Genomic DNA, 24,081 nt, shown 5'->3' on the forward strand with positions numbered 1-24,081 from the left:
TTTGGTTTGGCCACCTGCTGTTTTCTAAGTATTTACCAGTCAACTTCCTGGTTCGCTTCCTCCATTTTGTATCGACATTCTTCATGTACAAGTAGCTGAAAACCTTCCTAGCCCAACGCTCTTCCCCCATTTCTCTCAATCGCTTCTCAAATTTTATCTTGCTGCTAGCTTCCCTGCCCTCAAATGATGTCCATCCCATATCACCTTGTACTCCCTGATTTGGAGTATTCCCGTGAGCTCATAAAGCAAGCCTACCTATTCCACGTTGCTTAATTTCTAATCTTGCTTGAACTTCTTATCTCATGCACAACACCCCATTGCCAAACGTCAGCCCAGGAACCATGACCCCTTTCCATATTCCTGTCACATCATACCTATTGTAATTTCATAGTGCCCTATTTTTCATCACCGCTGCATTCCTATTACCTTTAGTCGTCACGTATATTTCGTGTTCCCTTAGTTACTCGGTCCCATTGCTTATCCATACACCCAGAAATTTGTATTTATCTGTTATCTCTAGCGTGACCTCCTGTATTTTAAGCTCACTACCTTCGTTGTCATTGAAAATCATGACTGCTGATTTTTCCCTACTGAATCTAAAATCTAACCTATCTCCCTCATTACCGCAGATGTCCATCAATCTCTGCAAATCTTCCTTGTTGTTGGCCATTAGCACTATATCATCTGCGTACATTAATGCTGGTAGTGCCTGATCAATAAGTTTTCCTTGTTTGACTAAAGAGAGGTAGAAGCCCAGTCCACTTCCCTCTAATTTTGCCTCTAATCCTTGTAGGTACATCATGAATAATAAGGGTGACAGGGGGCACCCCTGCCTAAGCCCCCGTTTTACCTCTGCAGGCTTGGATACCTGTTTTTCCCACTTTATAACTACCTTGTTACCTTTATAGACACCCTTTAAAAGATTAGTGACTACATGATCCACGCCTAGTGTGTCCAGTATTCCCCACAATTCCTCTTGAACCACGCTATCGTACGCTCCCTTGATATCCAAAAATGCTAGCCACAGGGGCCTGTGTTCTTTTCCTGCTATTTCGATGCACTGCGTCAGTGAGAACAGATTGTCTTCCAACCTCCTGTGTTTCCGAAACCCATTCTGCAGTTCCCCCAGCACCCCCTCATCCTCTATCCACGCCTGCAGTCTTTCCTTTATAATCTGCATCGCCAGCCTGTAGACCACTGATGTCACTGTTATAGGACGGTAGTTGTTTATGTCAGCTTTGTCCCCCTTTCCTTTATAGATCATGCTCATCCTGCTAAGTTTCCATCCATCGGGAACTTCGCCATCGATTATTATTGTACTCACTGCCTCTCTCAAAGCCTGCTTAGACTTCGGACCTAATGTTTTTATCAGCCTAATTGGAATGCCATCTGGGCCTGTTGATGTACTACTAGGAACCCTTTTCTCAGCCCTTTCCCACTCTTGTTGTGAAAATGGAGCCATTGCACCACTTGATTCGTCTTTGTCTATTGTGGTGCATAAAGTACTTCTTTGATGAAATTTTTCTGTCACCCTTGTTCTTATATATTCAATAGCTTCGTCCCCTTCTAGCCAAGCACCTTGGGCTGTAGTTATAAAGTTCTGCTCTAGGCTCGTATCATTTCTTAGGGAGTTTAGATGGTTCCAAAATTTCGCAGCTGCCTTTCTATCTTTTTTATGTACTTCTGCCAGCCACTGAGCTCCCTTCCTTCTAATCTTTTCATTGATCAGAAGGGATGCATCCCTTCTACAGCTTAGAAAGATTGCCCATTTTCTTTCCACATCATCTGTCGGTTCACCCCGCTGCTTAGCATGTCTGTGTTCCCTAGAGGCTTCCTGACGTTTTGCTATGGCTCTCTTAACTTCCTCATCCCACCAACTTTTGGGTTTGTGTCTTCTTTTCCGGGGTGACTTGTCACGCGTCTTAGCAAGCTCTATCTCAAAGAGTCTTAGATTCGTGTATGTCCACACTGTCTTATTATCCTCCGTGATTAATTTCTCAATTTGTTTAGATTTAAAGTACTTGTAATATGCATTTAAATAACAAACCTAGGCTAATTGACTTGTTACACACCTGTTTAGTAAAATTTTTTGTAGGTTTAACGCATTACACACAAATAATTTACACAATTAACTAGCTTTAGGTAATAATTTTTAAAGTGACATTCTTTATTTGCGGTGCAGAAGCCACTTCTGTGTGGAGTGGCTGCTGCAAGGCGCGGCGCAGAAGACGCTGTTTTTTTTTAAACATGCCTAAAAAGCTAAGTGTCAAAAAAAATTAAAACATATGTGCATTATAGTCACTCCCACGTTCCCTCGCTGCCTAAAAATAATAAACAGGTGCTTTAGTAGCAATAACAAAACGCACGGCTACCAGCGACCACAGCATTACGGCGCTAAGGGCAGGCGCCACCACCTTCTGCCCTGAGCAATATGACCGCCGCGGCTTCACTTTGATACATTGGCAGGTATGCAGGACCGCTACTCCAGAAGTTTTGTATAGCCTCCTTGGGGTAGAGCAAGGAGGTTATACTAAAACTAACCTCCTGGGCGGGACCGCCACTCCAGAAGTTTTAGTATAACCTCCTTGGGGTAAAGCCACATCCATCCATTCATTCATACAGTTTTACCTTCTTGGTCCCGCCGTCGAATTGCTATAGACATTAATTGCAAAATGGCGGCGCGCATCGAACGCATGAATGTCGTATGTCGTTGTGAACTTGCTTGCAAACTCAAAGTCAGGGACTGCTTGATTTTGTGATGATCGTGACAACGAAATTAGCTGCCTGAATTGACTGTATTGTAAAGTGCTGATCATGGCCGGCGTCGAGCAGTGGGTGAGCGATCAGCTGCACTCCATTCTGGGGCTAAGCGATCGCTATGTCGCTCAATTCCTCGTCAACATGGCCCAGAAGAGCTCCTCTCGACAGGACCTCGTTGAGAAGATACGCGACACAGGTACCATTTCGGTGAACGACGATGTCATCGGATTCATGGGACAGCTGTGGGACAAGGTTTGTAACGTGACGTCTTGAGCATCCCATGTCTATGGAAGTCGCCCAGAATTCGGTTTCTTGACGACACATTGAGCGATAACACAGCTGCCCTTTCACTGGCGTTGACACCTGAACTGAGTGCCGTTCTGTGTACTCGCGGGATAAACGCATGTCGTAGTAGAGGCATTAATGGCGCATGTCGTGTTGCTTAAATACATTTTTAAGATGTGTTTGATCCAAGCAGTCTGTCTTCGCTCACGGCAACCATCATTAGATACTGCGTCATTATTGCATGCGAACAATAAAAAAAAAAGGACAGCAGGACCCTTTAATCCGTTCCGTATCACCACCTTAAGCATGCGGGGGAAAAGAAAGTAAGTGGTTTAGCACAACTGAAGTGTTGTACTAGGCCCTTTTCCCAAAACACCCGCGTTGGAACGCCATTGTACTAGGCCCTTTTCCCAAAACACGCACGTTGGAACGCCAACATGACGGGACGCAAGCTTTGTGATGTCGCTGTAGTGTTGTCTGCGCATCGCATGCTGGTTGCGTTCTTGTTCATGCTTAGAGGCCCAATAACGTTCCACTGACTAAGTTATCACGCTGAGGCAGGTTAATCGCCGCGTGATTATTATATGCGCGTGAACGCCCCTCCCCCCAGTCACCTAAAAAGCGGAGAGATGCTGCGACGGACTCCCCCCCCCCCCCCCCCCCCCCCACTCACATGGTTTCCTAATAATACACTTGTGGACTCTGGCGCTAGTGTCTAGGAGAGCTGCAATGCGCACACTTCAGGCAGCATCATGAGTATGGTGGGCTTAGTGCACGGATTTGACTAGTCTTCGTTATTTCAGCTCCTTTTGCCTCTGCATGGCCAGAATCCACTTTGCTGCACGACGCAGTTCATCTAAGGTTCAGCAGTCATTCTTCACCACGTTAGCTTTTTTGGCTCACGAACTTCAAATTGGCTCACGAAGTTCACCCCGGTCCTTTCTTTTATTCGAAGCAAAACCAAAACACAACAATAAACGAATTCATAAATTTGTTAGAGTCCCACAAGCACAAAGACTAAGGAAATCCATGTACTACCAATCATTTCCATAGTGGCTGAACGATCGCAGTGCCAGAGTCGCCTCTCTTTAACTTTAGGAAGTTCAATGGAATATATGGTTTTTACATGATCTTAAACGCCATGTTGTGAGTCCATGAGGTTGCATGCACGATATCAGTAGGATAAAATGGGCACCAAGGTTGGTCTGTAAATATGCAAATTTTAGATGCACACAGGTCAGGTGGGAAGTGAATATTCAAAATAAATAGAAAACTTAGTTGCCAGTGGGTTGTTACACATGGAAAATTGCGAGTGGTCTCGCACTTAAAGGGCACTCCTATTGAACAAGCACTCGGTTGCCAGCGCACCGAGCTCTTGCAGGAAGTGCAGTAGTGGTACATCGATACTTGTTTCTCTTTTCATGACATCTCATCTTATACTTTGGGATCTGAGTTGTCTTAATGATGGCACAGGGGAGCTTTACAGATGTACTCCTACAAGTGTTGTGGTTCGGGCTACTTGGTTTTTATATTTCAGAAAAATTTACTTCTGCATTTGCCAAAAAATTATATTCTGCTAGATAAAAAAGGTAGGCTCCTGAGAACACGTGGGCCAAAGAAGTCAGCTAGAACTTGCTGCTCACTATGAATGATGCCATACATCCTAATTACCTTGCTGTATACCCCAAGTCTACGGCTGATTTTATAATAATGAGCTTAATAGCTAGTGTGGCTGCCACTTGCCCTTCTGCACGCTTGTGATCACCCTGAAAGAAAAAAAAAAGTGCCCAAGTTCATGACATGCGCTGACCCAGGGATTCATCTTCCTGCCATCTTGTGATTGCCCTCTTTGCCCAGCTTCCAGCACGTTTGCTGGTATGAAATGAGGGAAAGTGATCAAGGCATGGAGCAAATATCTGTAACTTCCATCTTATTTGACAGTTTCTGAAAATTCTTTTTGACAGTTGATTCAGGAGGCACAAGTAGTTTCAGTGATGCCATTAGACAATTACTGGGAAAAAGTGTTGCAGGGCCCCTCTAAAAAACGTGGCACTGTTTAAATTGTATTTTCATACATCTCTGTGTGGTCAAATATTTCTCGATAGAGGGAATGGACTTGAGTAGGGTAGATAGCTGGGGGGCAGTTGGTGCAACACAATTGCAGAAATGCATGTCCAGCGCTCAGTTGAAAAGTGAACAAAAAGACGAGATGGGCATCGCCATGTGTCTCACCTGATTCTTTGCCCTTCGTCTGAGATCTGAATGTTCATTTACGAATCGACCAAGAGGAGGAGTTTACACAAGTGTGGCATAGCCCAACTTTGTCTGACCAAAAGCCAACTGCCACACTTTCTGTACCTCAGCCTCATTCAGGGAGCTTGCATTTGGAGCACTCTCTTGGCGTCATCTACAGTACTCACAAATTGAAACGGGTCAATTTAGAGCCAAGTAACGTGCTTCCACCATCTTGAGTTCGGGGCATATCACTGTAATGTTGACTCGAGCTCATAGATCCAGGGGGTGCAACAGCTGTGCAAATTGTGTCAATTTGATACAATTTCTGATTGTTGTGCTGAGCTGCGCCAAAACCGTAAAACTTGCTGTAATTGCACCACGCTGCGCCAAAATGTGCAGCCAGCCTCAAAATTTTTTCAGATGCGCTAATTTTGGCGAGGAATGCAAACCCAATTGGCCACCTGCAGTTTGCACTATCCGTCGAAGTGCACAGACCCCAACTATAGTGCCTAAAATGTACTTAAAATATGACAAGATAAAGTAACAATGCTGCGCCCATCGGTTTGTTGACCGCAGCGGATACCTATTGGCGCGACGGCGAAACTTCAAGACAAAAATGCATTGCTGTTAACACCAGCGAATCGCGGGAAGTGTAAATTTCCTACCCTGAAAACGCGGTTATGGCTTGTTAGGAACTAAAGCTGGAAGCATTTGCAGCGTTTTCCTCGTGCCAACAAGCTCGACATACTGCGAATGCCGGGGTTTCCAATGACCACGTCGATTGCCTTAGCAGTGGCACCTAAAACATTTGTTTTGTTGTGAAGTTGCGTAGCCCGGGCCGCGGTCCTAACGATAGATAGATATCCAGTACCATCGCCGGACCAATGGGCATGTGACATTGTTACTTTACTTGGCTGAATGCTCTTTGCAAAGGAGCCGAATCGGCACCAACTCGCCTAGTAAAAAAGGGGGGGGGGGGGAATGGGGGGTATGTAGCGGTTAGAAAATTTCTTGGCTTTGGTTTTAACCTGTGCAGAGAATGCTGCTTAAGCCACCTTTGCTGCAGTACACTGGTGCCCAGTAGAAAAGCTTATTGAGATTTCGAAGGGGCTGTTAGCGCTATTCACGGGACACTGAACTTTTTGCTAGGTTACTCGTGCATTTGTATGCCGTATAATTCCGAGTACCAGTACAATAACTGACATCCAAATAAGCTCCTGGCAATCATATGGAGCTGTGTATCACATTTCTGCTTCATTAAAGGAAAAAAAAAACAACTAAATTCTGCACCAGTTTTTTTTTTTTTTTTTCACCACCCAACTCCTCGGTTTTACAAATCTTCCAAATTTTGAAGTCCTAAGCATGGAAGATTCTTATTTATATTCGCAGAGTCTGTCAAATTATTTGACAGGCACAGCAAAGGCTAATATGGACATCATTACTGTTTGCTCAGTGGGTTGGTTCAAAATACAACTTTCATCGAAATATCTGTGCTCATGTTCATACTGCACAATTTAGGTGATGTTGCATGGTTTATACGTATACTTTTTTTCAGAATGTAAGCCTTTTTATTTACACTGCTCCAAATTTGATATTTCATGGTAGAAAAAATATATGCATTTTTTTTTCTGTAACCTGCTCCAAATTTGGATTTTAGTGCTTCATAAGTATCATTTTGCTGCTCCTAAAATTGCCCCAAATTGTATTTTGGCTGTTGCACCCCTGTAGATTAGAGTGAACATTATTTTTGAGACCAGATTTGTATTAATGTGATGTGGTTGTCTCAAGCAATTGAGCATACCAGTCATTATACAAAAAATATTTGATTCCACTTGAATTCATGACTGCTGTACATTACTGGAAAGTACAGATGGATGTGGGAGAAAAATAGAACTGACATATGTGCTATCCAATTTTGTTCTCTTGTGTGTTATGATATTTATTTTTGCTAGCACTGCTGGTGCCACATTTGCAGTACTTTTATTTTCAAAGTTTTACACTTCAAAGGATTAAACAAAACCGTTTCAGCAATGCCTTGCCATTAAAATTCTATATTAAAGCATTCAAGACACGCTGCTAGAAGCGACTGATTGCTATATGCTACCATAAGAAAAGTATATTTGAAGGTGTATGGTCTCTTTTTTCTATGTTTTCCTGGTCTAATCTGGGCTCACTTTAATGCCATTGTCTTTCATGGCAGATTCGAGATATGCACATGAGAAGTTACCACGGTTGTTTTCTACAGTGTTACAGGAAAGAATGTTTGAAAGTGCTTTTTGGTCCATAAAGGGGTGCAACTTGAGGTGGAAGGCCATTTCAGTTTGTTGCCTAACGGGAAAGGCCAATTCGCACGATCCCCTACGTCCAAGACAACTTCAAGGCCATCCTCTTCGTCTTACCGTCACCCGAAAGCTATCTGCATCTAACTAGGTTTGCACTGTCTTCAAGATTGGAGGCATTGTGAGCCTTGCGCGATTTTTCATGCTCTGCAGCCCACCTTTGACCATATGACATTTTCGATGTTGTGCTAGGGTGAAGTAATTTGTAATCACCTGATACTTTTTAGACTATTTCGTGTGGACACATTTCATGAGGCATCTAAAGTTTTCCTTAAAGGGACCCTGAAACAGTTTTCTGAAGTTTTGTCAATATTCAGGCTCGAGCACCATCGAATCATTTTCACCGTAAATTTAACTACACGCTGTGTATTACGTCTGCTACAGACAATTATATCTATACCTTCCTCCTTATCCCTGCCTTGCCTCCTCAACTCATGAGTCGTGCTGGTATCCCTGGCAATTGCAGCGCTGTCGTGAGTGCACTTGACGGCTTAAGCTTTGCCCAGTCATGGGCTTCGAGATTGTCTACCGACAGGCTGCCCACAATATCTGATGCCGAAACCCAGTGTGTCCGGCGGCATGCACGCCGTATGGCAAAAGAGATGAATATCACGGAGTGGTTGATATCTGCTCCGGCAGGTGCCACTGCACTATCTGCTGATGTTATTTGATTTTCAAGTGCGGCGAAAACCTGCAAAGGCATGCAAACAAACAAAAGGAATTCGAGAACATTCACCGACAAGCATTAACTCGAGAATTGTGGCTGTGTTTTCAGAGTTGAAGTTACAGCCGCAGACACATGCATGGTAGCGTTGACTAGACAGCGACAGTGCGAATGCTCATTCCAGCAACGAGCTGAAGTACTCCCGGTCTACAAGTGCCGACAAAAATTTCACGATGTTGAAGTTTTAAGAGTCCCCGATTGCTAGATATGTGGTACATAATACAGCTAGGGCAATTCGCTGGGTCCAAGAAAAGAAAAAAAAAAAAACACTAGAGATACGCACTGTGGCTCAGCTCACATCAACACGGAGCTCGTAATACAAGCAGTCGATGCTCGCTGCCCACAGGAGAGTTTGTGGCATAGACTGAGATATCCAATAAGATAGGTCATCGGGTGCTATGTGTACTGGAACATTTCTACTCATGTAAAAGGTGCAAGAAGTTGAAAACTTGTTCGGCTCGGCCACTGTAAACTGCCGTGATAAGATGTTTAAATTCATCCAATAAATTACACAGTTGACGCAAAGAGTTTAAATCGGTCTACGAATGATCCTTAGGACTTGCTTTACCCATGCAATGCGTCTATATGTAACCGTCAAAACTGTTTCAGGGTCCCTTTAACAGATGAAAAGGCTGCTGTACAGGTGTTTGGGTAAACGCTATCTATTGAACGGCATGTGTAATTAGTCTGGCAGATGTTTATGTAATGATAATTGTTGTTGGTCATTGTCCAAATGTTAATATCATATTTACACAATTGTAGGTCGACTCATTTTGTATTAACTTGAAATGAAATGTTGGAGGGGTCGACCTAAAATTGAAAACGAATTTCGATTGTGAAGCCTTTCGCAAAATGATCTCCGCCTATTTTTGAAAGCTAGCTTTTCCGCACAGCTTTTAAGTACTGTCATGAAGCAATTTTTGCACATTAGTGGTTTCACGATGTGCCAAAAAAAATGTTTTAATTAAAATTTGCTCGTGCTCCTTCTTTTTTTTATGTTGTGCCATTTTCGGTGGTTGACCTACATTCAAGCTGACTTATAATCGTGTAAATATGGTACATTATTTTACCCTGAAAGCTTTTCTTTGATTGTGACTTATTTTTTTAATGTGCCTTGAGCTAAATTTTTCTGCTTTTTAACTTAAAACCTATGCACACCACTATATAATTGGTGGGGGGGGGGCATATCGTTGCTGAACATTGTGTCACAGGTTAACGTTCTGCAAATGTGGATATAAATTAGCCCAATTGTAATTGATTGATATGTGGGGTGTAACGTCCCAAAACCACTATTTGTATATGAGAGATGCCGTAGTGGAGGGGTCCAGAAATTTTGACCACCTGGGGTTCTTTAACGTGGACACAAATCTGAGCACACGGACCTACAACATTTCCGCCTCCACCCAATTGAAATGAACAAGGGCTTGTTTGCTGAAGTTTAGCTTATTCCTGCAGGGGCTTTCTCAGAGATATCAATGCTCACAAGTCAGCTGTTTGCTTTTGCATTTAACGGCACAGGCTGACATTCTAAACAAGGCAGGGCATTTCATCAAACCTTGGTCATATGCACTGGCTGTCACAATTGTGCAGGTACCTCACCAAGAGCGACGAGAGAAGCCAGCTCGTGTCCGTGAACGTGCCATGCAGGAGCTGCTCGAGGAGAATGCCAAGTACACACTGCTTCCAGACAGTGATGATGAAGCACCATCTACAACAGCCAAGAAGGTGTGTGCTTGTTTGCTCCACAGTGCAAGAAATTGAGAAGCTAGTTGCTGGGAAAAGGGGGGCACAAAAACTCAAAATATATCTGCAGTATAACGAAAAACAACCCGTCTTGTGTTGCATAGGTGTGTGCACTTTTATAACTGAAGTGCTGTTCAATATGTGTGCTCTACATTCTTAAAAGCCGTCAAGCTGTGCTTTTCTTCAGCATGCACATGAGGGTTTCATATCTGAACTCGTTAGCTTTAGTTGCCTGCTGTCAGGACTGACGAATACCGTAATACAAGAGTATCGCGGTAGTGTTTCCAGAGGTACTTTAGAGTATGTGTATTTTGTGGACCGAGACACAGTTGAAGAATGTATTTGTATTTCAGTAACAAAATACTTTTACAGTGTATTTATTGTATTGCGATGCAATGCAGGACACTGGTATCAAGTTAAATTTTGTTTTGCCGCAAATAAGCTTGTTTCCTGAAGGGCACTGCGGCTTCTTTCTTTGTGCCAGTACAAGTAGAGCTGTGCCACCAGTCAGCGACACGAGAAGGACCGCAATGGTTTCCCCTAAAGCGCAGAATGACTCATGCAGCAAGTGAACAATGCCACTGACGACAGAATCGCGGAGGCAGTGTTCTCATCTTCTGTCAACGAAAGTCATTGTGCGGCATGCATAATGTCTTTCACAGGCCAGTCCAGTATTAGCATGCATTCATTTCTCAAAGTGGCGGCACTTCCATAGTCACTTCCAGTAGTTGTGACGCGTACCTAGTTGATTTGCAAGCATTGAACCATCTTCTGTGGTACCAGGCTCTCCAACCGCCGGATCCAGCTTAGCCTGTTCTGGCTTGCTGAAGTGTGCGTTTGTAGCAGTGGTGGTGGTGGGGACAGCTTTATTGAAGAGTGACCCTTTTGGCTCACGCAACAAGTGCTTTCTGTAGTGTCTGGTCGGGTGCTCTCAGCTGCTGTTCGTGTTTCTACGTCTGTTTAGAGAGTTGGCAGGAGTGACCTTGAAGGGCCTAAACCATCTTACCCTCAAAAAACGGGGTTCAAGAAGCCGTTGTTTAAAATGTGCAATTTTAGCATAGTGGGCCCCACTGCAAATAGGTACAATAAAACCTCATTAATTCAAACTCGGTCACTTCAAAATCCAGTGTATAAGTAAATAATTTAAAGTGGCGCTCGGCACCAGTCCAGTTAATTCGGAAACTTCGGGTGCCATGGCCCTATTCAAGATGCGGATTTTGTCCCAATCCACAGAAATGACGGCCTTTAAAAGCCATAAGGCAATGCAAAGTAGCGATACTGATGAGTGGCAGCTGACAAGCACCCCAGCCCCACGACTTCCAGCACAAAAAAAAGGGGTGTCTCGTGGTCAACCAATACGTGCGCCTGCGGAAAACAAGGCGTGCTTCACTGCAGTACAGCAGTGACGCGCGAGCAGCATATTACTCGTTTTTCGCTACATCAACGCTGCATGATTTAACCATTCTTTCTGCGATTCTAAAGAAGTTTAACAAAGGACAGTTAGGTGGAACTCGCTATGTATGCAAACCTTCGATTGCCGGTGCATCCAATAATTTGTGCACTTGCACCAATGGTGGAGTTCCTGCCTGCAATGCCTACTTCGAAAACTAAGTTTGAGAGCTTCAATGATCATGTTTTCCAGCCAAAACATATAGCGAATTTTGTCACACTGGCCATTATTAAATTCCTTTTTTTTACTAGAAAGAATGGGTGAATGGTTTCATCATGATGTGCCGACGCAGCGGGGAGCAGGCGACATGCTGCTCGCATGCCATTACTGTGAAACATCTTCTTTTCTGCAGGTGCACGTTTCAGTTGATCACGAATGCATTATTTTTTTTCTTTTCTCCCTGTGGTAGCAGCGAGACCCACCATTACTCCGTGTTTTCGGCAAAAATTAAGACCAAGTATTGCGGGAAAACCTTGGAGCCGCAAACTAGCCGGCACAGCAAATGATGAGCCCTAATTACTTCAAATAATTGCAAGTTTTTTCCCTCCCATTTTTAGTATGCTCTGTTAATTTGAAAACCCGCTTTATTCGAAGATTTCTCGCGGCTCCAGTGACTTCCAATTAACAAGGTTTCACTGTAATTATGGCCTGCAGCTAATATGGGCAAGGGAATCCTCGGCCTTCTCAGGTGCAACACCAACCAGACCAGACATCTGAGGATTCCACAAAAGGGCGAGTGGCATTGGCTTCTCAACGACACGAACAGACCCATGTGAGGGTGGAAATCTTTCGTTACCTAGGTGACCCCAGAAAAGATATTGTCACACTGCAAGATTATCTAGCTATGACGGCAGTGTTTATTCATTATAGCACGAAGTTTAGCTAGTCTGCACAGCATACAGGCTTTTTTTGCAAGTGTTGTGTTGACGCCGAACTGATGCTGTCTAGAAGACAGCATATTTGAGAAATTCCTGTTGCTTTATTGCAATTAACACAACAACATTCTTGGCAAAACAGATCTTATGTGCAAAGTGCAGGGAGGGCGGAAGTGCTGCGCCAATCTTATCTGCTGCACCAGGCTGCACATAAACGGCAATTCCCGTGAGAATCGGCGATTGGAAGTGCAAACCGCCAAATCTTGCCGATTATTATTGTCGACCGAGCAGCACGGAGCGTCTGCTACGCAAAGCAAGCGGCCACATCCATATCCAGTGTTGCTCAATCATGTCATTCGGTTCGTTCATAAGGCTTGCTAGTGCTCGTCTCATCGCTGTTATCGCCGTGAATTTCGCGCAAAAGTGGCGGCACCAGCATGAGTAACTGGGCAAGGGCATTTTTTGATGGGCCATAACTGCAAGCTAAACATTATATTGCAACATGTTTTTATTGATTTTGGAAGCTAATATGCAGTAGGATAAGTGGGCAAAGTTTAAAAGTTATCAAGAATGTTTTTTTTTAATTGTTGTAAGAAGTTTCCCTTGCCTGCTCTTTTCTTGAAGTTGGCGTGATTATATTTCTTTTTGAAAAGTGATAATAATATAAGCTTTGGCAGTTTTATAAATATGGATGTGGAAGAAGTGATGTGGAATTTTCACTGGCATGCCATAGGTGCTTTGTGAAATAAAGGCCTGTGAACTAAGCAAGATAACGTTATTAGCTCAAATTTGAGAATTTGTATGAACAAATATGTATTATACAGACAATCAAAATATAATTGAAAGTAAGCCCCAGTACGCCTGTATGTAGGCAAACAAATTTGAGGCACGTAACTTTAATATATTTTGTATAATTCATCGCCTAAATTGAAAAAAAGCAGCATAGCATGTACGCGTGGCACTCAATCTCTCCATCATTATTGATTTACTCTCCTTCGAAAAATTTTTTTACAGCAAAACCCATTGCGGATCTCTTTTCTACACTGATCAGGCAACTATATATAAAATCTTGAAAGAAATTTAAGAGGTCAACCAGCCATGCTTTGTTCAATCTTACGTGAAATCACCTCACTATTGTTTCATAGCGCGCAGTAGCGGTGCCAAGGAGCACTTTGAACAGAGTCCGGTATACGCAGCGATTGAGATAGTGACAGCACGGACACTATCGGCTTTCCGCGATACATGTGCGCGCTTCCCTACCACGATCGGAGACTAAACGAACTGACAGTTTCATTTAAACACGGAGCGATCACGTGTGTGTCCTCGGGGAGGGGGGGGGGGGGGAGGGGGATAAATGTCTTTGTAGAGGAGTATGAGCATCTCCTGAAATAAAAGTGTTCCAGTATCTAGAACTAAGATAAAAGAACATCACCAACTAGCCCCGCAGTGTACTTTGTCCAGTATCTGTGTGTGCTTCGGAATCCTTTTTTTGTCCTTTTGAAAATGGGCCTCAGTGTCTGCTTCGAACCCGTGTACCCATTTCAGTATTCTACAATACTTTTTCAAGTATCTCAGCCCAGCCCTTTACCCTGTCTATGCCAACAGAATTCGACAGATTCTTGTTTTGCCTTTCTACAGGGGCTACCGAACAAATTGAAGAAGTTCACTTTTCTACTATGGTTTATTTCAACACTTTTTTATTATGGGTGCAACTAGGAGTGTTGTGATTGACTAGTGTTTTTATACCGTGTTTAGGGACTTAATGCATAGAAGTGTGTGTGTGCCATAACACTCAGTAATGGCGTGCTGTCTTTATGGGGCTGATGAGACTAGTATATTGTCACGCAGCAAAGGACGACGCAGTTGTCTATAAGGAAAACAAGTTTATTGGAGCGAACTTGTGCTCCCCTAACAACTGAAAGAATACACAGGCGGCGATGCAGCGGTCGGCAAAACGACGTGCACGCTAGTGAGCGTCGGCGATCGAATGTCGCGGCATCGGCTGTGCGGGAATTTATATCCCTCGGCGCGAGAGTTTCTCTAATAGTCGAATTGTATCGAGAACGCTGTGATAGCGTTTGTTCGAAACGCTGTTTGTTCGGAACGCTCGAAACGTTGTTCAATAGCGTTTGTTCGAAACGCTGTGATAGCGTTTGTTCGAAATGCTGTGAAAACAGTGATAGCACAGGCCGGCGCAGCCAGGCCGAAAAAACAAAACACAAATAAACAAACCCAATGCATGGTTCGCGGCATTACCCCCCCTCTAAGAGTGCATCGACCCGATGCTAACATAAGGGACAGTCCAAACGAATTAAAATAAAAGTTCGTCATCGTCCCTAGAAAGGTTTTAAGCGAACCACATGGACGACTTCGGGCCACGTGCGTCGTCGTGATGTACGAGAGTCACCATCGGGGATCACTTCGTACGTTAGTTCGCCAACACGTCGTAGAATCCGGTAGGGTCCGAAATAGCGTCGTAGAAGTTTCTTACTGAGTCCACGTCGTCGAATGGGAGTCCAAACCCACACACGATCTCCAGGATGGTACTCGGCGTCTCGGCGTCGGAGATTGTAGCGTCCGGCATCCACCAGTTGCTGGTCCGTTATACGAACTCGAGCGAGCTGGCGGGCCTCCTCCGCACGTTGGAGGTATCCTTGGACGTTGGCGTTGAGGTCGTCGTCTTCTACGTGCGGAAGCATGGCGTCGAGCATCGTAGTCGGCCGTCTTCCATAGACGAGCTCGAACGGTGTCATCTGCGTGGTTTCTTGGGTAGCCGTGTTGTACGCAAACGTGACATACGGGAGGATGTCGTCCCACGTCTTATGTTGAACGTCGACGTACATAGACAGCATATCCGCGATTGTCTTATTCAGCCGTTCCGTTAGTCCGTTCGTTTGGGGGTGGTACGCCGTCATTCTTTGGTGATCCGTGTTGCTGTAGCGTAAGATTCCTTGCATGAGCTCCGCAGTGAAGGTCGTTCCGCGGTCCGTGATTAGGACCTCAGGGGCTCCATGTCGCAGCACAACTTGGTTAGTAAAGAACTTTGCAACTTCTTGTGCAGTTCCCCTCGGAAGAGCGGTGGTCTCTGCGTAGCGCGTCATGTAGTCTGTCGCTACGACAATCCATTTGTTCGCGGATCGGGATGTAGGGAACAGGCCCAGAAGGTCCATTCCGATCTGTTGGAAGGGCCTCGTTGGGACGGCAATCGGTTGCAGAAGTCCGGCGGGTCTCGTCGGTGGTGTTTTTTGTCGCTGCCAGTCACGGCAGCTCCGGACGTAGTGGGTGACATCGGATGTAAGGCGGGGCCAGAAGTATTTCGCCTTGATTTTTGTAATCGTGCGAGCTGTTCCGAGATGTCCGGAAGACGGGTCGTCGTGGCACGCTTCCGAAATTTCGTCACGAAGGTCTGCGGGGATGACAAATAGATAATTCCTTCTCGTTCCGGGGTTGAAATTCTTCTTCACTAGGATGGAGTTTTTGAGGCTGAACGCTGGTAAGTTGCGCTTGAACGCCCTAGGCACGGCGACGTTGCGTCCTTCGAGGTAGTCGATCATGGCGCAGAGGTCAGGGTCGGCACGCTGCTGGGCGGCTAGGTCGCTCTCTGTCACGACTCCGAAGAACGCGCTGTCTTCATCGGAGTCCTGTGGTGGTGGGTCGACGGGGGCGCGGGACAGGCAGTCGGCGTCGGGAGTGTTTCCTGCCGGATTTGTAGAATATTGTAACGTCGAACTCTTGCAGGCGCAAGCTCCACCGCCCAAGACGGCCAGAGGGGTCCTTCAAATTGGCGAGCCAACACAGCGCATGATGGTCTGTCACAACCTTAAACGGTCTACCATAGACGTATGGGCGAAATTTTGAAATGGCTCATATGATAGCCAGGCACTCTTTCTCGGAGGCAGAGTAGTTTCTCTCCTCCTTTGACAGACCACGGCTTGCATAGGCGATTACCTTTTCGTAACCACTTTGCTTTTGGACGAGGATGGCACCCAAACCGATATCACTGGCGTCCGTGTGCATTTCCGTTTCGGCGTTTTCGTCGAAATGAGCGAGCACGGGCGGGTTTTGCAGGCGTTGTTGCAGCTCGCAGAATGCCTTTTCTTGGTCGTTTTCCCAGCTGAAAGGAGTGCTTTCTTTCGTCAGGCGCGTGAGTGGCTCTGCAATGCGTGCGAAGTTTGCGACGAAGCGCCGGTAGTATGTGCACAGTCTGAGAAACCTTCGCACACCCTTCTTTTCTTTCGGCCTTGGGAAGTTCGCAATGGCTGATGTTTTTGCCGGGTCAGGTAGGACTCCCCCGGCGTTGACGACGTGACCCAAGAACTTGAGTTCCTCGTACGCGAAACGGCACTTTTCAGGCTTCAGCGTTAACCCCGACGTAAGAATGGCCTCGAGTACAGATTCCAACCTTGTGAGGTGTTCGTCGAAAGTCCGGGCGAATACGTCAACGTCGTCGAGGTATACGAGGCAAGTGTGCCCCTTCAGGCCTGCAAGCACAGTGTCCATGACTCTCTGATTTCGGTTTACAGGGGGTCGGGCGGGCGACATTGGGCGGCGGTACGGCGGGGCCTCTTGATAACGGGTTGGGACGGGTCGGGGTCGACGAGCAGCAGCGGAGTAGGTCATCGCTTGTGGTTCGTAAGATGCTTCCGACGGCGTAGAATTCCCCAGTGCTTGCTAGACCTCCTCGCGGACGACGTCAGTGAGAGAGGCGACTTGGGGCTGCGGCGTTGCTGGGAACAATTTCCTCAGTTTCTCGCAAACGACGGCGCGGATGGTCTCCCGCAAGTCTTTCGTCGCCAATCCAGGGGCGTTTACTGGGTTCACCGAAAGGGTGTTGAGTGGTCTATCGTATTGCCACGAACGCATATCCAAGGTCCTCTTGATCATCGAAGCCTCGGTGACGAACTCAGCGACGGTCTTAGGGGGGTTGCGGATGAGTCCAGCGAAGAGCTCTTGTTTAACTCCCCGCATAAGAAAGCGCACCTCCTTCTCTTCTGCCATTTCGGGGTCAGCTCTCCGGAGCAGCATCTTCATCTCCTCAGCGAACAGTACAACACCTTCGTTAGGGTGTTGCATTCGCGTCTCCAACAAAAGGGTGGCTCGTTCTTTCTGCACAACCGTAGTGAATGTTTTGAGGAATTCGCTCCTAAAGACAGTTCAGTCGGTTAGGGAGCCTTCATGGTTCTCAAACCACGTTCGAGCTGCATCCTCCAAATAGAAGAAGACATGACGAAACGTTTCTTCATCATCCCACCTGTTAAAGATGCGGATGCGCTCCAGCTTCTCCAGCCACTCTTCCGGGTCTTCACCAGGATATCCTCGGAATGATGGGGACTTACGAGGTTGTTGCAGAACGACGGGAGGGTTGGTAGCGCTGGTCATGGTGCCTGCATTGATCATCGTCGTTTTTACGTCTTCTTTCCTCCTTTTATCCAGGAGCAGTCCAAACACTGGCTGAAGGACTTGCTGTCGGCGGCTGACACGAGTTGGGCGTGCTTGTCGTGTTGGGCTTGCTTGTCGGCTTGGCAATGGCTTAGGGTTCATGTACCTCGCACCTCCACCAGATGTCACGCAGCAAAGGACGACGCAGTTGTCTATAAGGAAAACAAGTTATTGGAGCGAACTTGTGCTCCCCTAACAACTGAAAGAATACACAGGCGGCGAGGCAGCGGTCGGTAAAACGACGTGCACGCTAGTGAGCATCGGTGATCGAATGTTGTGGCATCGGCTGTGCGGGAATTTATATCCCTCAGCGCGAGGATTTCTCTAATAGTCGAATTGTATCGAGAACGCTGTGATAGCGTTTTTTCGAACCGCTGTTTGTTCGGAACGCTCGAAACGTTGTTCGATAGCGTTTGTTCGAAACGCTGTGATAGCGTTTGTTCGAAACGCTGTGAAAACAGTGATAGCACAGGCCGGCGCAGCCAGGCCGAAAAAACAAAACACAAATAAACAAACCCAATGCATGGTTCGCGGCAATATCTATTGCCTTACAGAAGCTTGTGTACTGCTTAGTGTGCTGACATTATGTATAATGATTGTTTATGTTGGGCAACGTATGTTTCACATTTAAAAATGGCATTAGACATCTCTATGGGTTCTTGTTTAAAGTAGTCATGAGTCGCTAGTTAAAGCAATTACCAAACTACCACATTATGAGAGTATTTCGATTATGAGAGCTTTATGGTCAGAAATATAATTAAGCGTGCATATGAAAGAGTGAAAACACTGGTCTAACAAAGAGATTAAGCACTTAACATTTCCATTTTTTTAGTCTCTGAAGTGGGGTGAGGATTAAACTTTTTTTTAGTACTGCAATCACAAGATAATGAAAGTAAAATCATTTCAAGGTATGCTAGGAGAAACATGCAAAGTAGCAGATAGGTAATCAGTTTTGGCGGGGTCCTAATTATTTGAAGTATGAAAAAAAAAAGGAGACTTACCAAAGAGGTAGCATCTGCCCACATGTGACTGCAATAGCTTAAAGGACTCCTGACATCAAATTTGGAAACTGGAGATGCTTCTGTAGTTTGAGAGTCCCCCATGTGCGGGCACGTATGACCTATTACTAGTTACGAGCATTGCCTATAAGATATTTTACTTTGGTTTTACGTAGTCGAGAGTTCGACGGAATGCCGTCTGGTCAGGTAAAGGCATTGTTGAAAAAACAGGTCACTGACAACAAAACAATGATGTTTCGGGACCCGTACGGATCCCTTGTTCACAATGATTGTCAACAAGGGATCCGTACGGGTCCCGAAACGTCATTGTTTTGTTTGACATTGGTCAGTGACCTGTTTTTTCAACAATACTTTGGTTTTAAAGAAAAGGTGCGTGCTCGTCCACGTATTTAGGTGCAGTCGACAATTTCTGTGGTTTGACATAGACAAAGTGCCCGCCGTCATCTTGTTGCAGAGGTCAAGCAAGTATTGCTGGGGTCGGAGAACATTTGCGGGGTGCACTTGACTGGCACCTGGCGAGGTCTATTGTTCGTCACTTCTCTTGTTCTGTTGTCTGGCTGCTCTCAAGGTGGTTTTGGCTGCTTTCGCCAGAAATGCTTGTCTTTTTTCTGAGAGGACACGCTCAAAAGCGTCCACATTGTTTCATTTTTCATGACGTGCGGGTCCCCCTATTTGAAAGTACAGTAAAACGTCGTTATTTCAAGGTCACTGGGACCATGAGAAATCTTCTAATTAAGTGGGTTCTCGAATTAACAGAACGTACAAAAAGTGGAATGAGGACTTGAAATTATTCAAAGTATAATCAGGGCTGGTCGTTTGCTGTGCTGACTAGTTTGTGACACCAAGGGGTAACGCCAACCCTCGCCATCCCATTCGGAAAAAAAAAAAGAGCGTTGTGATCAACTCAAATGCACACCTGCAAACAGACATCTTGACTGCAACACAGTACTGACACGCGGGAAGCGTGTTACCTGCTTCTTGCTGCGTCTGCACGTCATGATGTGACTATGCGCCGATTCTTTCTAGTAAAATGAAGTAAAATCACGTGACAATAGTAATAAACAATGAGCAAAATTTTGCGAAGTTTTGGCTGGAAAACATAATCATTAAAGCTTTTGAACCAAGTTCTCAAAGTAGGCGATGCAGGCAAGAACTCCACCAGCAGTGCAAGTGCGAAAATTGCTAGAGCAACCGGCTCTCAGAGGTTTGCATACCTCCCGAAGTCCTCCAGACTGTCATTTACCAATTCCTTTACATTCCCAGAAAGAATGGGTAAATCATGACGCGCTGATGTTGCAAGAAGCATGCAACATGCTACCGCGCGTCATCGCTATGTTGCAGTGAAGCACGTCTTGTTTTTCGCAAGCGCACATTTCAGTTGATCATGAGACTGCTTTTTTTTTTTAATATAATTTTTCGCGCGGAAAGTATTAAGGCTGGGATACTTCAGCTGCCACTCAGTAGTATCATAACAGTACATTGTCTAGCGGCTCTTAAGGGATGTCGTTTCTGTGGTTTTGCGGAGAAATCTAAATCGGGAATTGGTATACTGCAGTTAAAGTTTCGAATTAACGAAACTGGTGCTGACTGCTACTTCAAATTATCTGCTGAAACTTACTTTACAAAACATGGGACCGCTGAAATACTTTGAATTCAGTGGGATTTGAAAGAACTGAGATGAAACTAATGAGGTTTTACTGTAGCACATTTAGCTTCACTGAAGCTTGAGTGTCTTGGATGCGGCCCTGCTGTGGGGCGCTAGTTTCTTATGGTGTTTAAGCGGGCGTTTTAAACTGATACAGAATTGTTCTCAATCAATGACACTAGCATAAATTATACTATGTGTTAGAAAATTTACAATTCAATTTTGGCATTACCATACAAAAAGCTACAGATTTCTGTATAAAAGTCTCAAACGAAACCTTCTCTGTCATGGGTCCTTTAACACTTTGAGTGTTGAATTTTCCGAGAAAAGCTTTTCTAGGTGGTCGAATTACTTATTTGTGATTTTTAATGTTCAAAATATTTAAAGTCGGCAAAAATTATAAAAAATAGACCAGATTTTTGGTGTCGGTATTACTCAGAACAGCAAAACATGGAGTAGCGATTTCGACTGTGATATTTCTTGAAACATGGATCTATCCATAGTGCCTTATAATCATTACAGTGTGAAATTTCAAGCAAAGGGTCATATCTGTATGGCAAATACACTGCAGGACAGAAAACCAACGGAGTACATGTACAGCAAAAACATTCAAAGGGTTAAGAATGTGTTTTGGTATTTACCATGCCAGTAAAGGAAAGTAGGCACCATCATACCTGCCATGACTTCTGGATTGTCCGGGAGACTCCTGGATTTCTACCGTTTCTTCCGTTTGTATAATTGTCTTGAAAAATTTCTCGGAAATCGAAATTTTCGTGCATGATCTGGTCGCATTGAGAAAAATGCAGGTCAATCCACTCCAGGCTTCTTGCTAACCCACCACATCTTATTATAAACGAATTGAGGAGGCGTTCATTTAAACGGACAGTAGTCTCAGTGATGGGAAACCGCGGCAGATATGAATTCGTGAAATTCCCCAGCCTAATTTTACTCTGTCCTTTGGGCCAAAATTTGAATGTTCGTACACTTTTCCAAAATGCGGAATGTCATGTGCACTTTAGTACCGAAACCATGGAATGAAGGCCGATCGAGAGCAGCGTACTCGAAGTTTCAAAAGTGCACGTGCGATAAGTGCACGCATTGTCTTCTACAGTGCATGTGGTTGTTGCCACTACCATTGTGGACGAAACCACGGTCGTTCTTGATGCGATCATGTATGGCGACGACAATACTGATAGTACTCCGAAAGTGTGCGCGCATCCGACGCTCGACCAGTCAAAGCAATGCTTCTTTCCGCAAACTCTGTGGACGAGACCGTGGCAGATGTGATTTTAAATAGCATAAAGTGACTTAGTTTTGAAGGCACGTGCGCAGCGAACACACACATATTGAAAACGAAACTGCAGTTTACCACAAAAGCTGCGCACAAACCGCGGACGCGGTGGCATGATAGCGATCTACGTGCTTCGAGGCCACGTGGCTAATGCAGCGGTATATTAAAGGCAGTAACAACGTAAAAAAAGACTAGAAGCGTTTTGGCCTTCCTGTCCAAAGAATCTAGTAGCGAGCAAAGCCCAAGCTTTGACACACGCTTTCGCGGCAGCTTGCTGCTCCGTTTTGTCCGTTCACTTGTGTTCCTGCAAGATACACGTGGGGTTTGATTGATATGTGGGGTGTAACGTTTCTAAACCACCATATGATTATGAGAGATGCCGTAATGGAGGGCTCCGGAAATTATGGCCACCTGGGATTCTTTAACGTGCGCCCAAATCTGAGCACGCGGGCCTACAGCATTTTCGCCTTCACCGAAAATGCAGCCGCCACAGCCGGGATTCGATCCGGCCACCCGCGGGTCAGCAGCCGAGTACCTTAGCCACTAGACCACTGCAGCGGGGAGACATATGCGAGTTGTTTCGACTGAAATAAAATTTACTAGTTGTTTAGATGACGTGAAATTTAAGGAGTATTTTAGCTACCTTTTGAGACTTTCACCTTAGTGGGAAACCTACATCATATGTTCGACCACTCCAAGACATTATAAAACCGCAACGCCTATGTTAGCACTTGCAATTGGGACCCCCCTCCCTCCTCTTGTTTTGCACTATGTTTCTTTGTTAGTTTTTTTCTTTGGGTGCCAAAAATTAGAGGAAATAATCCAGCGCGTCAACTTCCCGCCCCCTTGTTGAGGAAATCTCCCGGATTCGGAATCCTTGAACTTTGCAGGTATGCGCCATAGATATATTTAGGCACCTGTATCAATGTCTCAGTGCCTAGCACTCACCGCTACCTTCTATGGTCGTGCGTCAGCTGAGACAGCTACAAAAGCTGCTTTAGAGCACTATGAATAGGGCTGTTTTTATAAGGGCTTGCTGTGACACAGGAAGTAGTGTCTTTAAGAGGGACTCAGCCTTAAGGGGGCCCTTCTGTTATCAGATGTTCTCATCACTATGACTCAACGCACCATGCCAACTATGGTTGTGATGTCTGTTGTTTCCCAGTGCTGCAGCAACATCACAGATAGCTCTGCATGGTTGACAGTAAAGTTTCTATACTTGCGGCCAACTTCTCTTGGTAATGAATGGAAAGCTACAGAGGCAGAGCTACTGCACTTGTACCGCTCCAGAAAGTACTCTGATTTGATGTGCATTTTAATTGACGGCCATGTTCGAATAACATCATTGAATAGCATTTTCCACATCTGCTAGTACAGCTGTTTGTGAGGGAAATTCGTGACACGCTCCTTCGGCAAGTCGTGAAATAGCTTGAGCGTGAAGAAAGGTCAAATAAAGGCGATGCTATTATGGCTGTCAGATGAACGTAAAACATGCGGCGCTTTCACACCTGCAATAACGTGAAATGACACTGCATAAAGTAATAAAGCAAATATGAATATCTCCTTGGTGTGTGCTGCATCACTCTATAAGCCGCATGCTACATAGAGTTAAGGAATGTTGTTTTTTATGATTTTTAACTTGCAAAACACGGGCGCAGCTGTGGGACTATATTGTTCAGTGGCGGCACATGCCCACTCTGCCAAGAAAAGTTGTTCGCGAGTATAGACATCTACAATCAAGGTGCTATCCACTCTTTTACAGTGCTTACACACTCGGATAATTGAAGGATAGAACTGCATTTCATACCAGCTAGGAGCTCTTTCCTCAATCTGTACACTCTTCCGCGTGACATGATTGTGCTGCAGTGGAAGGTGCTCGAGAAGGGTTCGGATCGCAATCAATCAAGGTCAAACCATTGTGTTTAGCCAATCATATTTGTTAAATGAATGAAGCTGCCTGAAAACCACGTCATTTTTGGCACATAATGAGAATCTTTGGAGACATGTTCTGGCATTTTAGAGCTTTGTCGAGTTTCTTGGGACAGTCCTTGTAAATGAGAAATCGATCAAAGTTTATCCCTCTTTTCTTGTGCCTTTTTGGATGATTAACCACAAAGCAGCTCATTCCGTATGACGAAAAAGAGCTCATACGGCAGTGAAAACACAGAGGCACCTATGGTAAACATGTGAGCAAAACTGAACTAGTGTTGGCAGTGTAACAACATTTTTATGAGATAGGGAAGGTCGAGTGGATCTATGCTTCAATATATGACATG

The 24,081-nt window shown here is 45.0% G+C and overlaps 1 protein-coding gene across 1 annotated transcript in view; it reads left to right on the forward strand.

Annotated features, from left to right (window-relative positions):
* Positions 1 to 2,656: 2,656 nt before the first annotated feature.
* l(2)37Cb (DEAH-box helicase 16 lethal (2) 37Cb) overlaps positions 2,657 to 24,081 on the forward strand; it is a 211,117-nt gene continuing 189,692 nt past the window's right edge. The window contains exons 1-2 of the mRNA XM_037413162.2: positions 2,657 to 3,012; positions 9,934 to 10,068. Coding sequence (XP_037269059.1) covers positions 2,815 to 3,012; positions 9,934 to 10,068 — 333 coding nt within the window. The 5' untranslated portion in view covers positions 2,657 to 2,814. The remainder of the gene's footprint in view (positions 3,013 to 9,933; positions 10,069 to 24,081) is intronic.

Source organism: Rhipicephalus microplus, chromosome X (assembly GCF_043290135.1).
Source record: "Rhipicephalus microplus isolate Deutch F79 chromosome X, USDA_Rmic, whole genome shotgun sequence".
In the NCBI taxonomy this organism is placed as follows: Eukaryota; Metazoa; Arthropoda; class Arachnida; order Ixodida; family Ixodidae; genus Rhipicephalus; species Rhipicephalus microplus.